The sequence below is a fragment of the Echinops telfairi genome, unplaced genomic scaffold (assembly GCF_000313985.2).
Source record: "Echinops telfairi isolate 266 unplaced genomic scaffold, ASM31398v2 ScPeMD7_7415;HRSCAF=8453, whole genome shotgun sequence".
Lineage (NCBI taxonomy): Eukaryota > Metazoa > Chordata > Mammalia > Afrosoricida > Tenrecidae > Echinops > Echinops telfairi.
The window spans coordinates 235,994-251,314 of NW_022111315.1; the positions used below are offsets into that span (position 1 = coordinate 235,994).

Below are 15,321 nucleotides of genomic sequence, written 5' to 3' on the forward strand. Positions count from 1 at the left end.
TTCTTCACCACTTTTGCTTATGCACCCATTTGTCTTCAGCAATCATATTGGGAAGGTGAGCACACAATGATATGATTTTTTGTTCTTTGCTGCCTGATACCTGATCCGTTTAGCAACTCATGATCACACAGGCTGGTGTGCTTCTTCCATGTGGGCTTTGTTGCTTTTGAGCTAGATGGCCGCTTATTTACCTAAATTATCACTTTTAAACTAACTTACTTACGTTTACCTCTTTCTAGACTTATAAACCTCTTGTATATTTTTACAATTAAAAAAATAGCATGTCTGAATTCCCACCCACTCCAAAATAGGGGGGATTGATAAATATTGAATGCATAAATACTGTGTACTGACCCCACCATCCAAACCACAATTTTGGAAGCCACCTTCTCTTCTACCTCCAAATGTCAATTGGTTATCAAATTCTGGTGAAATTGATTCCCTAGAGAGCTCTCAAATCTATCCTCCACACACCCCCTACTTCCTCTTCACCACAATGCCTCAAAGACCAGTTTAGGTGCCATTTTCGCTTACTTGAACTAGATTTGTTCCTCTCCAAACCATTCTCCACACTGTTGTTGGAATTCAAAAATTTTTATTACAAAAATACATACTTATAAAAGGAATTTTTAATATTTTAAACAACACAGAAATAAAAGTATAATACCTCCCCCCACCATATAATTTTTACCCTTATAATACCATTCCCCAGAGGTTATCATTGTGAACATATTAGTGCATATTCTTTCAGATTTTGGGTATATACAAGTATATATAAACACAAATATCCACATTATTCTTTTACAAAAATGAGATCAAATTACACGATTCTTCAGTCTCTTTCATCATTCAATATACAGAAAGTTACTAAAACATAAATCTCATTATAGCACTACTCTTAAGTTCATTTCCCATAATTCACAGTAAGTAGTAGCAAATGGTAAATGAAGCTTTTGAAGATAATTTTCTTCTCATCTTTCAGTCCTTTCTGTAGCCACTCTAGAACTCAAGGATTTAAATCACTTTAAATTCTTTCTGGAACAGGCAGGTAATAAACAAACAAACTAGGAATATACTCTGCCATTTCTAGACTTTGGCCTTTTCACTACTTGGACTGTTCCATCTGGCAAACCACTATATCAACATCTCTAGGAAGACTTCCTAACTTTTCTAGACATGATCAACCCTCTATTTTCCCCTATATATTTTGATCTACTTTATTGCATTTATCTCATAGTTTTGTAATGATTCATGAACATATTTTCAATTAAATCCCCCCTCTCCCATGGTAATGGTGAACTCTGGGTAAAAGAGATATGTCTTATTTACCGTTCCATCCTAAGGTTCTGATAGAGTGCTTATCATCAAGCAGATGCTCAATAACATTATCTGTTGTGGGATTTATGATTTTAGGAACATTTTCTGAGTACTTACTATGCACAAAACCATCTCCTAAGCATGAAAAGAAACAGAATACACTCTGTTTGCACTAAGGAAATTAACACTTCCTCTGGAAGTACAGGGATAAACACACTTACATGACAACATATCATTTCTGACATACAGGCTGTTTTAAGGGATTTATAATTACTGGTTTGAGTCCATTTAGAAACAAAGCATGGCATAATCAAATGAAAAAAAGAATGGGTATTTTATTTGATAGGTTTATGTTTTTAAATGTAGCAAGGTACAGAATCCAATTCTCTATTCCAGCAGAGGTACAGTTACCTGGTTCCACCTTGCAAATTAAAAAATTGAGATACCATGCTTGGAAATTTTTTTATACAACAAGGTCATAATTATTAGTCCTTTCATAATCTTTCTTCCTTCTCCAAAGAAAAAAAAATGTTACCAAGAACAACACATTGGATTTAAAAGGCACTGGAGAGGAAAGAGCACTCTCTTGTTCCTATGAGTGCTGGAAGGGGGTTGCTTTGTTTTTAAATCAAAGTGTAACATTATACCAGGAAGAAGATCAGGAGAGGTGATTTATTATAATTTACTTATTTTTTTAAAAGGCTAGGTGTTAGTTAATCTGATGATCTCAGGACCAGACACTGTACAAATATAAACAAATTGGGGTAAAAGTGAACCACCTAAGCTGGAGAACCAGGATGGCTGACCAAGGAAGCCCAAAGGAAAACTCATTCATCAGAGTCCAAGTCACTGTCCCCAGCAATGGAGTGGAAATCCTCACTGTCTTCCTCATCCTCTGACAGATGGACCTGGCTGAGTACGCTTGGCCCAGAGCGCTGCTCTTCCTCCTCGTCTTCTTCCTCCTCTGATACCTCATACCCACCAATGCTGCTGAAGCTTGTATCTTGGGTGTTTGATTTGGGATCAGGTTCCTCATAGCTCCCATAACTGAGAAGAGAAACATGTCATCTCTCAAGTTCAGGCACCATCCTCTCTAGCTGACCAGTCCCATTCTATTATCAAGGGATAAGCCTATCTCATCTCTCCTGAACACTACAGTAACTGGTTCTGAACTGTTCTACAGATTCCAAAAAGAAAAATGATCCTGCTCAGAAATATCACCATGCCAATTTCATTCACAGACAAGAATGTGAATTAAAGAAACGTTTACATCTGAAAATTGCATACTGCCAACTTACATGACTGTAAATGGTGATAGCCTCCTTCATTTACATATTCAGTTAACCAACAGTCAAGAATAATTTACCTTATCAATGTGTATTGTATCTTTCCTCTCCTTTCCATTCCTACACTGTTTGCCTTTATTAATTTAGCCCACTGTGATTTCTGGCCTACACTACTGAAACAATCTTCATGCCTCCAGTCTTACTCTCCTCCAATTTATTCATATTCACGCTTCATATTTCTGCTAAAGTTTTCTTTATTTTGTTTGCTTATTCTTAATTTTACTTTAAAAATTGATAATCCCACTACCAGAGATTGTTTTAAGATATGATCTTTCAATTTTTTATATGCCGAAAGTTTTTTAATTTACCCAGTTGGGATACTCTACACTCTTTAGGAAAACTATCCCCCCCTCCCCCAACTAATGACAAATGAACACCTTTCTGTTTTGTTAAGTATACATCTATAATATTTTCATAGCTACACAGTATTGTACTTATGGCTGTTACATGATTTACTTAACAATCTCTCATTGGGGCATTTAAGGGGGTCTCCAATTTTTCCACTGTTACAAATAATGCTGATAACATTGTTGAACATCTTGATATTTTATTATTCCGTTGAATGATTTCTTACACATGTAATTTTGGGCCAAGAAGGAAGCATATAATTTTAAGGTTTCGATTTATAAGGATAAATTGCTATATTTCCCAGGAGTATCAATTCACATTACCTTTTTTTCCTTCACATCCTCTCCCAACACTGAAATTTCCCATTCATTTTAATCTATGCCAATCGGACAGGTAAAAATGTCATCTTTGCTTTCCTTACTGAATTTTTGTGACTATTAGAAAAATTATTTTTTAAAATATGGGTACCAGTCATTTGTATATTTTTTTGAATTGTTAGTTCATGTCTTCTGACTTCTTTGGGGGAAGAATAATCTTTCTAAAATGTACACCTGATCATACAACACTCATTCAATGCCAGTCCAAAACTTTCATGCCCTTCATTAGTTGCTACACCTACTGTACCTCTAAATCATCTTTACACTGATTTAAATTCTTACACTGATCAATCAAAAGTTCCAGCCATACTGAGGTACTTGTAATCTCTAAATTTGTTTCATGTCTGTCTTCACATGTGCCCATGTTCTCTGGAATGCCCTTTATTTTCTTCATCCAGTTAAATTCTATTTGCATCCTTTTCTAAACAGGTCCCCTATCCCAACTCCTATGCAAGTTTCAGAAAAATCCTGTGGTTTCCTATCACAGGATTCACACCATATTATATTGTGGTTTTCTGTTTATCTGTTTAGGTTCCTTGCTACACTGAACTCCTTAAAGAAAGGGATCAGATTTTAGTTACTTTTGTACTGGTGATATTTGTAGAACAAATGAATGAATAAGGCTAGCTGCTTGATGTTTAGAGCCAAATTCATTTTTTCACTCCTTTCACCCCACTTAATAGCTATTCTTTTTAAAAAAATAGCTATTCTTCCTCCTTCCTATTGCAATGAAATCTCCATATTCATTTGACTTCCTTTCACCTATATTCAACTGGTTTACCTTCTAAATAGCTTTGGAAAACATCTCTTCATCTCCCCTTTGCTCACAACAGATTCTCATAGTCTGTCCCACATTGCCCTATTATTTAATACACACATTTAAGTTACTTCCTTTTCCTTAAAGAGACAATTCCCATTATCCATAAGGTAAAATCTAAGTATCTGAAAATGCCATTGAGGCTCTTCCCCAATATAATCCCTTGCTATTTCTGGAGTCTCAACTCCCACCCACCTCCTTTAACTTTGCAACATACTTTATGTGACCTTGTGTTCTTTTCTATCTCTCTGAATGTATTAATCCATCTATAAAGATCTCCCCATCTGCTGTTACCCTATCTACTCCTATTCCGCCTTTAGAGGAGCTCTGATGGCTTAGTGGTTACGCGTTGAACTGTTAACTTCAAGGCCAGCCATTTGAAACCACTAGCTGACTTTTTATTCTATAAAGTTACAATTTTGGGAACCCAAAGGGGCGTTTTTACCCTGTCTTAAGGAGTTGCTATAAGCTAGAATCGACTCCATGGCATCAAGTTTTTCATGATTTATTCAATTCTTAAGGCTCAGTTAAAAGTAAAACGTCCAGATATGAAAATAAAAATAATTTATCAAGGGTTCATGAGGGTGGGAGGGTGGGGGAGGGAGGGGAAAAAAGAAGAGCTGATACCAAAGGTTCAAGTAGAAAGAAAATGTTTCAAAAATAATGATGGCAACATATGTACAAATGTGCTTGATACAACTGATATATGGATAGTTCTAAGAGCCCCCAATAAAATGATTTATATATAAAAAACATCCCCTGATTACTCTTGAGATACTCCCATCCTCAATGTTGCCTTGGCATTTTGAATTTACTCATGTTATAGCACTTATCATATTGTATTTGTAATGATGTTTGTTTGTGTCAGTCTCTTCCACTAGACCGTAAGCTCCTCACAGGCAGGATAGGATGTCTTGCTTCTCTGTATTCCTAGGGTCTAGCAGTGTCCGGACCTAGTAGATATTCAGGAAATGTTTCATGGATGAAACTAACCTGATGCTGAGCCTTTTGACATCATAGCTGGGCACTAATACCACTGTCATGTAGCATGTTGCTGCAGGTTACCTGATGTTGCTATCTTCCAAACCACGGGAAGCCTCCCCACCGTCTCCCTCATAGGACATCATGCTTTCTTCATTTTCCACGCCCATCCGTGTGTTCTCCTGAAGCATGCGTGGCTGTTTGGGTCTAATCCCACTAGATCCCACATCAGAGTCACTTCCACTTTCACTCAGCTGGATAGCTGTAAAAATATGGAGAAGTTATAGAAAGTGATAGATCCTGGCTCATCCATAGATAAGGTTGACAGAATTAACATCTTTGGCTTGGTATTCCAAAACCAGTAACTTCCACACATCTACGACACTGACAAGATCTGTAGTTCAGAAATGGAATTCAAATAATCACTTCCTTTTAAAGAACCTCAATCGAATCTCTGCCCAGCACACCCAAACCAATTTTCTTCTCCCACACCTTTCCCTTGCTACTGCAGGGGAACATCTCAAATAGGAGTTTTTCCGCCCTTGGCTTTCCTTGTTGCCACACCTCATACTTCTTTCTCATCTTTTTTTTTTTAAAGATCCCCCCACCCCCTTCTTTCTCATCTTTAGCAAGAACTTAATTCAGAGTTGCTATTTCAGCACTTTTTTTAATTTTCACTTTCTCTGAGACTAAAGAGCATGATTATTCTATGATTGGGTACTTAGAATTGTCAAGTTTGTTGATGAGACAGTAAGCGTCAGCATCTGATAACCACATATGTAACCAATAGCTTCCTATCTATTCCTTCAGAGTGCCATGTGAACTATATAGGGAATAGCAACAAAAGGAGCTAGAGTTACCAGAAAAGGGATTATCTCCTTCTTCATCACTCCCAGCATCTTCTTCATCATCCTCTCCTTCAGACATAAGTAAATCCTCATATAAGACACTGGCTTGAGGCTGCTGTACAGTTCCTTCCTCTTCATCAGCAAGCTCCCCATCTCCATCTTCACCTTCCTGAATGAGACCAGTCAAAGGTCAGTGTTCCATCATTGACAAAGTCGGGGAATAAAAGCCACCACCAGCCACCCTTGCTGCCTCACAAACATTTTGTGGATAAACTTGTTTAGTTGGTTCCAAGTATTAAAGTCAAGTTGGGGGTTGACTAGAGATACCTTCTGATATCACCTTGTGATTTGGCCTGCCCCATACTATTGGGGCTCCTATCATGTAAGTATATAATGTAATCATAAGCTTTCTGTAAGCATACTCACTGGGGCTGGAGTCTTAGGTTTCCCATCCTCCTCCTCCTCCTCCTCCTCATACCCTTCAATATCTACATCAGAGTCTTCCTCGCCCAGCCTACCTCGGCCCTGGTGCATCTGAGTAAGGAACACAAATAGCATATCATTTAGGGACATGCCAGTAGGAGGAGTTAACCAAGGGTTCTCACTCAGGACTGATGCTCCTCCCTGATATCCTACCAATCCCACAGCTAGTGGGGGCTGTTTACACAGCTCAAGGCATGTACATTTTCTCCCACTAATTCTTTGGAAATAACAGGTAGGGTAAAAATCCAAAGAACAAAAAGGTCCTTGGTCTACTCTTACTGTATCATCAAAAGGAGACTCTTCCTTTTTTAACCCAAATTTTCCTTAGCCTATGTTGGACGCTTTGAGATAGATAACTGGACAGTCCCTCACAGAAGGGATGATAAATCTAGGGTGCAGTATGGTCTACTCTTACTGTATCATCAAAAGGAGACTCTTCCTTTTTTTTTTTTTAAATATCGTAGTTTATTTGGCCTTTTTAAAAAATAGAGTTATTGGCATATAATTCATGTATCATACAATTCAGTAGTTCAATCAAATCAAGGAGAGTTGTACAATCAGCTCCGCAATCAATTTTAGAACATTTTCTCTTGTCCTCCTCCCCCCCCGACTCTTCCTTTTTTAACCCAAATTTTCCTTAGCCTATGTTGGACTCTTTGAGATAGATAACTGGACAGTCCCTCACAGAAGGGCCACACAGAAGGGATGATAAATCTAGGGTACAGTATGGCACTGATGAACCACATAATTATCCTATAGTTCTTAATATTTCCTCCCCTCACTATTATGACTAAGTTTAAGCAGATTCATCTGTATATTTAAGATCATTTGGTGCACGAAAGCCAAAACAGATAACCCTTCAGAAATAGCAACAGGAAAAATGGTTCCCAGAGGTTATGGTAAGAAAGGTGGTAGAGTGGGAAGCTGATAGCATTGATGACAGTATAACCCCACTCAATGGGATTGAACAAGAAAATTGTATGTGAATGGATAGATAGGATTGTGTAATATATGGCAAAAAAAAAAAGAGGGTTCCTGGGTGGTTTGGTTGGGGAGGGCAAAGGGGACCTGATATAAAGGAGTTCAAGATGAAAGAAAATGTTTTGAACCTGATTGTGGTAGCAACTGCATAACACTGCTTGATGTGATTGAATGGTGGAATGTTATGCTATCAGTTAAGAGCTACCCAATAAAACAATTTAAAAAAGAAGAAGAAACGAAAGTCTCCTGAGTTTTATACTCTTCAGTGAAACCCTGACTGAAAACAGCTGGTAAGATTTTTGGTTTCAGATAGGGAATTTCTTTTGATACCTGTAGAACAGGTCACTTATATCTTATTTAACAAATAACTTAACTTCTGTTATAACATACATACAGTAAAAGCAGCAGGGTGATTATTTTGAACTTTGTCTCTGAATGCAGTTGGTTTTTCTAGTTACTTGTCAGGTTGCCCTGATGCTTTATACTTTTTACACTAACTTTCCTGAAGTTCTACTGTGCTTAACTCTGCCCATGGCGACAGATCGAAGACAATGCCAGTCATGTGACCCGCCACCAATCCCACCTTGAAATTACCTAAGCCTTCACTCCCAGGACTAAGGAGCCCAGTCATGCTTGATATGTGCCATATAACAACATCACCATTGCCTCCACCCTCCACCTTCCAAGAATACTATCAATCTCACGAAGAGAAAAAGAACATCCTACCTGTGTTATTTGCTTTTCTGGTGTGGTAGTAGGGATATCTAGGACAGACATATTGCTTTCATCTTGAAATACAGAAGCATCTCGAGACATACTGAGGGTTGTGTTGGTATCATACAAATCAGGAGGCTGTGGCACAAAATGCACAACTTAGCTTTTGTTTAGGAAAGAGAGTAAGAAATACAAAAAACTCCCTATAGAGCATTCAATGCAGAAAAAAGTCATGCAGAACAATCCAGTTAAAGAGACAATATAGTTTCAGACAGGTACTTGAGATGCTTATAAATTCTGGTCAATAACCTAACATGTCTTAATGTTTCTCAGGCCCACAGTTTTATGACTAGTGTTATGTTCTGGTTTTAGAGACATCTAAGAGGAAATGAGTAGAGCCCTAGTGGCATACTGGATTATGAGCTAATTATAACGTCAGCCATTTGAACCCACCAGATGCTCGGCAGGAGAAAAATGAGGGTTTTTTGCTGTCATAAGTTAGTCATAGAAATCCAAAAGGGCCAATATACCCTTATCCTATAGGCTTACTAAGTGTCAGAATCAAATCGATGGCAACGAGTTTGATTTCAAAGAGAATATGAAGAAAAAGGACATTCATTCTGATAAGACCTTAGAATGCATTCAATAGCTAGGAGCTTGTTTTCAAATCCTATAAGGTAAAATGGTATGATGTAAACTGGCAAAAGGGCTTTGGAGTAAACTGTCCTGGGTCCGAGTCCTGGCTCCACCACTTACATGGACGATAACATAATGTCTACCTTATCATAAGATTGTTGCAAGAATTAAGAAGTGTAAGTAAATTCCTTACCTAACACCTGTTAATCAATAAATAATTTGCTTCTTCTGAAAAAAAGGTAGCTCTTTTCACAAATCATTAAACGACAGTAGGAGAGGAAGGAGTAATAAAGAGGCAGCTAGGAATGATACCTAAAAATCTTGGCGAAGGGTCGAAATATTATGTAGCTATTTTTAAAACCATGCTTTTAAAAGATTCTTTAGTGAAATGATCAACTATTCATGTAATGTAGAGGAAAAAAAACACAACCATCTCGATTAATTTCATTTAAAAAGTGTGTCTACACAGGTATACTCACATATACACAGATTAGAAGCACACCAAAGTGTTCACAGTGGTTGGTTCTTTCTGGGTTTTGGAATTATTTTCTTTTCTATAGTTTCCATTTATTTTACAATGAGTATGTCACTTTTATCAAGAGAAAACCCATATAGATTACTTTATTGATAAAGCAAACAAATAAGCAGACAAGACTGAGAAGAGGGTTTTGGCTAAAGAGTAGACAATCAGAATTCAAAGCATTACAGAGGAGATACAACAGTTATGGAAGAGAAGGGATATTCAGGGAATGAAATTCTAAAAAATCTTAATTGTCATATGAAATATAAGGAATGGCTGCATGAGAAATGCAAAGCAAGCAGTTTCAGATAAAGAGTTAAGTTGATTGTATAATGCAAATGTAAGCTATAAATACATGAATGAAATACGACTACCATGATTCAGAATTTGGAAATTATTATTATTGAAATGTATGACCCATTAAACTTAGGCACATCCTCTGTAATAACATTTGGGTTTGAGAATAATGAGTAACAAGCATCACTCATGGGCATCTACCTCAAATTTAGAGGATTATGAGGTTAGGTATGTATGAGTGAAAAGAATGACAAAATGTTGAAATAGAATTTAACAAAGCAGAAAATTTTACTACTCTTAGGAGACTTTTTAACTACACCAAAAAAAAAAAGACATTGCTCAGGAGAGAACAGTTGCTAGGTTTTTACTTCAAGTAAGGTATGAAGGGAAGGAAAGAAAGGAAGATAACCTCTGAGCCTGAAGCTTTGATTTAACAAATACTAAGCTTAGGTTTCCTAGATTAGAGCACACCATCTAACACTTAGTAGCTACACTCTTCTAGGGAATGATGGCTAATACCCAGGCTTTCACTTAATAGAAAGGGCCTTGTGAAAACTGTGGGCCTTTTAGACAACAGTCTCCCAACCCCCCTTGACCCAATCTGCCCACACACTCCAAGAGCCTTTCCTTGTTCGAGGCCTAGAAGAAGTATCTGAGAGTTCTTTGTCCCTGGTCCCTCAATAACCTAGGTTTGGGGGTAAAAGAAAATAAGAGAGAGATAGATACGTAGAGATCACAGTGGCTGCATTATCAGTTCAGAATGAAACCTGGACAGAATGAAAAAAAAAATCTGGTGGATAATGGGAAATTTAGCAATAAAATATTTGGCTAAATTTGAAAAGGCCTCTGGAAACTTTATAGACAATTTTCATACAATGAAGGAAGAAAACATTTTCTGAATGTCTATATACCAGGCATAAGCCTATTTATGTTTATAAAAATCTTCAAGTGAATTTAAGTGAAGAAGAAGCTGAATTAGTGGGTAATTTAACTTTCCAAGATTACAAAGCTAATAATAGCAGAGGAATTACTGAAGCCCAGACCTGCTTTATGCAAAAGATCATGCATTTTTCACTCCAGCATACTGCCTCCAATAAAGAAACCAAACACCAGTCATATTCTGCTAATTTCTCTTCTTCAAATATTCCAGCCTTCTAAGAGTATACATAAAATACAAATTACTGGTTCAGGCAGACCAGAAAGACAAATATATATGTGTGTGTGTGTGTGTGTGTGTGTGTGTGTGTATATATATATATATATATACACACACACACACACACACATATATACACACATACATATATATGTATATATATATATATACATATATTCATCTGCTGCCTAGTCTTTAACAAATTTTCATGTAAATGAGAACATTATAATTACCTGTTATCATTCACTAGGAGAGAGTCAATCCAGGAAAATAGTGAATATCTAAGCTGCCCTGAGATACCTTTGAGGGAATAATCAGGAACTATAGGACACAGGAATAATGTGGCCCATGGTTCTGAGAAGTGTACACTCTAGGGGATGTTCTTACAACTCCAATTCATAAACAAGACAGCTCCAGAGACTCAAAGGATGCCTCTGGACACAAAAGCCACTAATGTGGTACTCTCAAATCTTGAGTAAACAACTAAAATTCCCACCCCACACATTCACCCACAGCTGTCTCTTCTGAATTCAACAACGCTACCAAGACCCATGGTCCTCACTCACCTTAGCCTTTGAGAAGACAAGAAAGCACACGAAAGGCACATGGAGCGGAAGGACAGAGAAGAATGGTATCTCAGTAAGTAGATCTGCTAACATGCTCCCAATTCCCCAAACCAACAAGAACAAGAGAAGAGAACGTTTCTAGTCCTTTGACTCACCTGAGGTGTATAAGGCCCTGGGGTCATTGGGTCCAAGCTTTCTAAATCTGCTTCCTCCAAAGCTGCTTCCTTAGCTGTACAAATATCCTTCTCAAGTTGAGTCAAATGTTCATCATACTGAAAGAAGAAAACATATTAATTATGAACATAATTTAAAATTAATTACAAACTTATTAATAAAATATATTAAACAAATGGTTTAGACACTGGGGATACAAAAGTAAACAAAACAAAAATCCGTGTCTTCCCTTGTGGAGTTTCATCAAGTGCAATGTAGCAGAGAAGAATTTATTGAGAGCTGAATGAAGGTCAAACACGATAGCGGGACAGGAGGAAAGTAAAAAGAAATATAGAGTAGTGGTTCTCAACCTGTGGATCGCCACCTCTTTGGGGGTAAAACGACCCTTTCACATGGGTCACCTAAGACCATGGGAAAACACGTATTTCCGATGCTTTTAGGAACTGAGACATCACTCCTGTTATCTGTCTCCAGCAGGGCTGCCCACATGCAGATACGCCCACATATGAGTACCTGGACTGATGACATCATTGCGCCAACCCCATCACATACACCCCATAATGTACTTATGTGGACCAGTCACACGTGTGCGACTGTAGAAAGCACCTGCTGTGTTGAAAGAATCAGTACTGGAAGTAAAACAACACTTCATGAATCATAATTACTGGGTAAATGTAAAATCATGTACTGTAAAATCATCAACTACTGCAAACAACAACAACAACAACAACAACAACCTGTATCATGTATATTCAGCTGTGGTTGATGTAAATACTGCCCCCATGTGATAGCAACAGGTATGTAAAAAAACCCAACAATGGTAAATCATAGGAAACTTTAAGGAACTATACTGACTGAACTATGCCATGTACATCTTTTGTATTATTAAAACTACTGTTATATATTATTTTCATTAGCAAACCATTACCATGACAATGGATCATGTAGAGAAGAATGTTAAGAAAACATACTGAGGGTTTTCTACAGTATAGTTTTACCTCAATTACAGCAGGAATTGAGAAACAGCAATGTGTTATTTGTTGTGAAGTTCTACCAGCCAAATCTATGAAGTCGAACAAATGAAAATGCCATTTTGATGGCAAGCATCCAAGCTTTGCCAACAAGGTTACCAACTATTTTAGAAGCAAAGCTGATGGACTCAAGAAAGCCAGACCTGACAATGGTGACAAGTACCACAAACAAAGCATAGCAGTTGTTGAAGCTTCCTATTGGTGGCACTCAGAATTGCCAGAGCTATGAAACCTCACACCATTGCTGAGGATTTACTGTTGTCAGCAGCCAAAGACATTGTTCGAGTTATAATCGGAGACGAATTTGTTAGGAAATTGAGTGCAATTTCTTTATTCTAACGACATTGTCTGCAGAAGAATAGATGACATGTCTTGATATTCTTGATCAGGTAATCCAGGAAATTAAATCTGCTCCATTTCCAATATTTAGCATCCAACTTGATGAATCTACAGACGTTGCACACTGTTCATGGTTACTAGTTTACGTGAGGTATATTAATGATGGCGACTTTAAAGATGAGTTTCTTTGTTGCAAACCTCTTGAAACAACTACTGCACGTGATGTATTTGACACAGTTGGTTCATTTCTGAAAGAGCTTAAGATCTCTTGGGAAAAGGTTTGTGGTGTTTGCACAGGTGGTGCTCCAGCTATGCTAGGATGCTGATCTGAATTTCAACGTTTGGTACTGAGTCACCTAAAGTCATGGGAACTCACTGTATGATTCATCAGCAAATACTAGCAACAAAGACACTGCCACAAGAGTTACAAGAAGTAATGAAAAGCGTCAAAAGTTCTGTCAATTTTGTAAAGGCAAGCACTTTAAACAGTCGACTGTTTTCGCAACTGTGCAACAAGTTGGATGCGAAGAACAAGGGTCTGCTATTTTCACACGGAAGTGAGATGGTTGTCAAGAGAAAAAGTTTTAAAACGTGCTTTTGAGCTTTGTGATGAAATCAAAACGTTTTAAAATCAGAAAGCAAGGACGTAGTTCGAAGCACTTTTCAGCGATAAACGCGAACTACAGAAAGTAATTTCTTTGGTTGCCTTCTTGAATGAGTTACATTTATCACTGCAAGGACCAAATGTAACATGCCTCGATTTGTCTGAAAAGATCTGATCATTCCAAATGAAATTTCAGCTTTGGTAAAAAAAAAAATTGGATGAAAATAAAATTTATATGTTGCCTAACTTATTTGCTTTCTTTGAGGATGACATTGAACCAGACAAAAGGATGATGATGAAAATGTCTGTGAAAGAACATTGCACATGCTGCAGAGGAAATTTCATTGTACTTTCCAAGTGTACCTGACACCCCATTTGCACTTGCCAGAAGGCAAATCAAAGTTGAGATGTTCTTGAGAGAGCACAAAAAGAGTTCATTGAACTTATTAACCACGATGCAGCGAGAACTGATTTTTCTACAATGTCAGTTACAAAATTCTGGATCAAGTGTTTGTAATCATATGACGTTCTGTCTGAAACTGTGTTGCACCTTCTTCTTCTTCCATTTCCAACAACATATCTTTGTGAAACAGGGTTTTCCAGCTTGTTGGTTATCAAGTCTAAATACAGAAGTAGACTTGTTGTAGAAGATGATCTTCGATTGTGTTCTTGAAAAGACTGTCCTGAGAATTTCTGATCTGGTGAGAAAGCTGTCTCAACCTTCACACTGACATTGGCTTTTTATGCATACTATCTCAAAATGTTGCAATGTAGTTTATTGTTGTTATATTAAGACCCATGCTACACCATGCTTCAAGACAAAATTCCCATTTGTAATTAGAAATAAATATTTCACAATATATAATTACATAGTTTCTGTGATTAATCACTATGCTTTAATTACCATATACACTTGAGTATAATTCGACAAGAATATCAGCATTAAAAATGTATTGAAAATATTAATTTATAAATTATCAAGGGCTCATAAGGGAGGGGAAAAATGAGGACTGATGCCAGGGGCTTAAGTGGAGAGCAAATGTTTTGAGAATGATGAGGGCAATGAAAGTACAAATGTGCTTTACACAAATGATGTATATGGATTGTGATTAAGAGTTGTATGAACCCCTAATAACACGATTAAAAAAATGTATTGAAAAACTCAGTTTATACATGCGTACATACGTTATGTTCAATTTATAACAATGAAAATACATCCTGCCTATCAGATATTTACATTACAATTCATAACAGTAGCAAAATGACAGTTATGAAGTAGCAATGGAAATAATTTTACAGTTCTGGGTCACCATAACATGAGGAACTATTTTAAAGGGTTGCAGCCTTAGGAAGGTTGAGAACCACTGTTCTAGGGTCTTTTGCCCATACTCAAGTTCCAGCCCATCTTGTTCATATGAGCTCTATTTTCTGTGGTGAAGAAAGCTGATGGTGCACAGCTATTACAAGATATAGTATCTGAAGATAAACAAATGGCCATCTAGCAGGGAAGCAACAAAGTCCACATGGAAGAAGCACACCAGCCTGTGTGATTATGAGGTGCTGACAGGATTGGGTAACAGGCACCTGAAGACCCAAAACAATCATATAAATGTGAATGAGGCAGACTGGAGTGGAGACCCAAAGCCCATTTATCTATGGACAATTGGACATCCCCTCACAGAAAGGTGACAAGGAAGGAATGAGCCAGCCAGGGTGCAGTATAGCAGCGATGAAATATACAACATTCCTCTAGTCTTTAAAGCTTCCTCCTAGCACCCGCCCCCCC

At 37.4% G+C, this 15,321-nt stretch overlaps 1 protein-coding gene across 7 annotated transcripts in view; it reads right to left on the reverse strand.

The window, feature by feature from the left end:
- Positions 1–499: 499 nt before the first annotated feature.
- The window catches only part of TAF1 (TATA-box binding protein associated factor 1), a 110,624-nt gene continuing 95,802 nt past the window's right edge, over positions 500–15,321 (reverse strand). For 2 of the 7 annotated variants that reach the window (XM_004716664.3, XM_004716663.3), the window contains exons 34-38: positions 11,543–11,659; positions 8,225–8,350; positions 6,047–6,203; positions 5,271–5,448; positions 502–2,364 (exon numbers count right to left, since the gene is read on the reverse strand). In XM_004716664.3, the coding sequence (XP_004716721.1) occupies positions 2,145–2,364; positions 5,271–5,448; positions 6,047–6,203; positions 8,225–8,350; positions 11,543–11,659 (798 nt within the window). In that variant the 3' untranslated portion in view covers positions 502–2,144. Of the gene's footprint in view, positions 2,365–5,270; positions 5,449–6,046; positions 6,204–6,460; positions 6,569–8,224; positions 8,351–11,387; positions 11,394–11,542; positions 11,660–15,321 lie in introns of all 7 variants that reach the window. The other 5 variants (XM_045297007.1, XM_045297009.1, XM_045297010.1 and 2 more) reach the window with 5 other exon arrangements.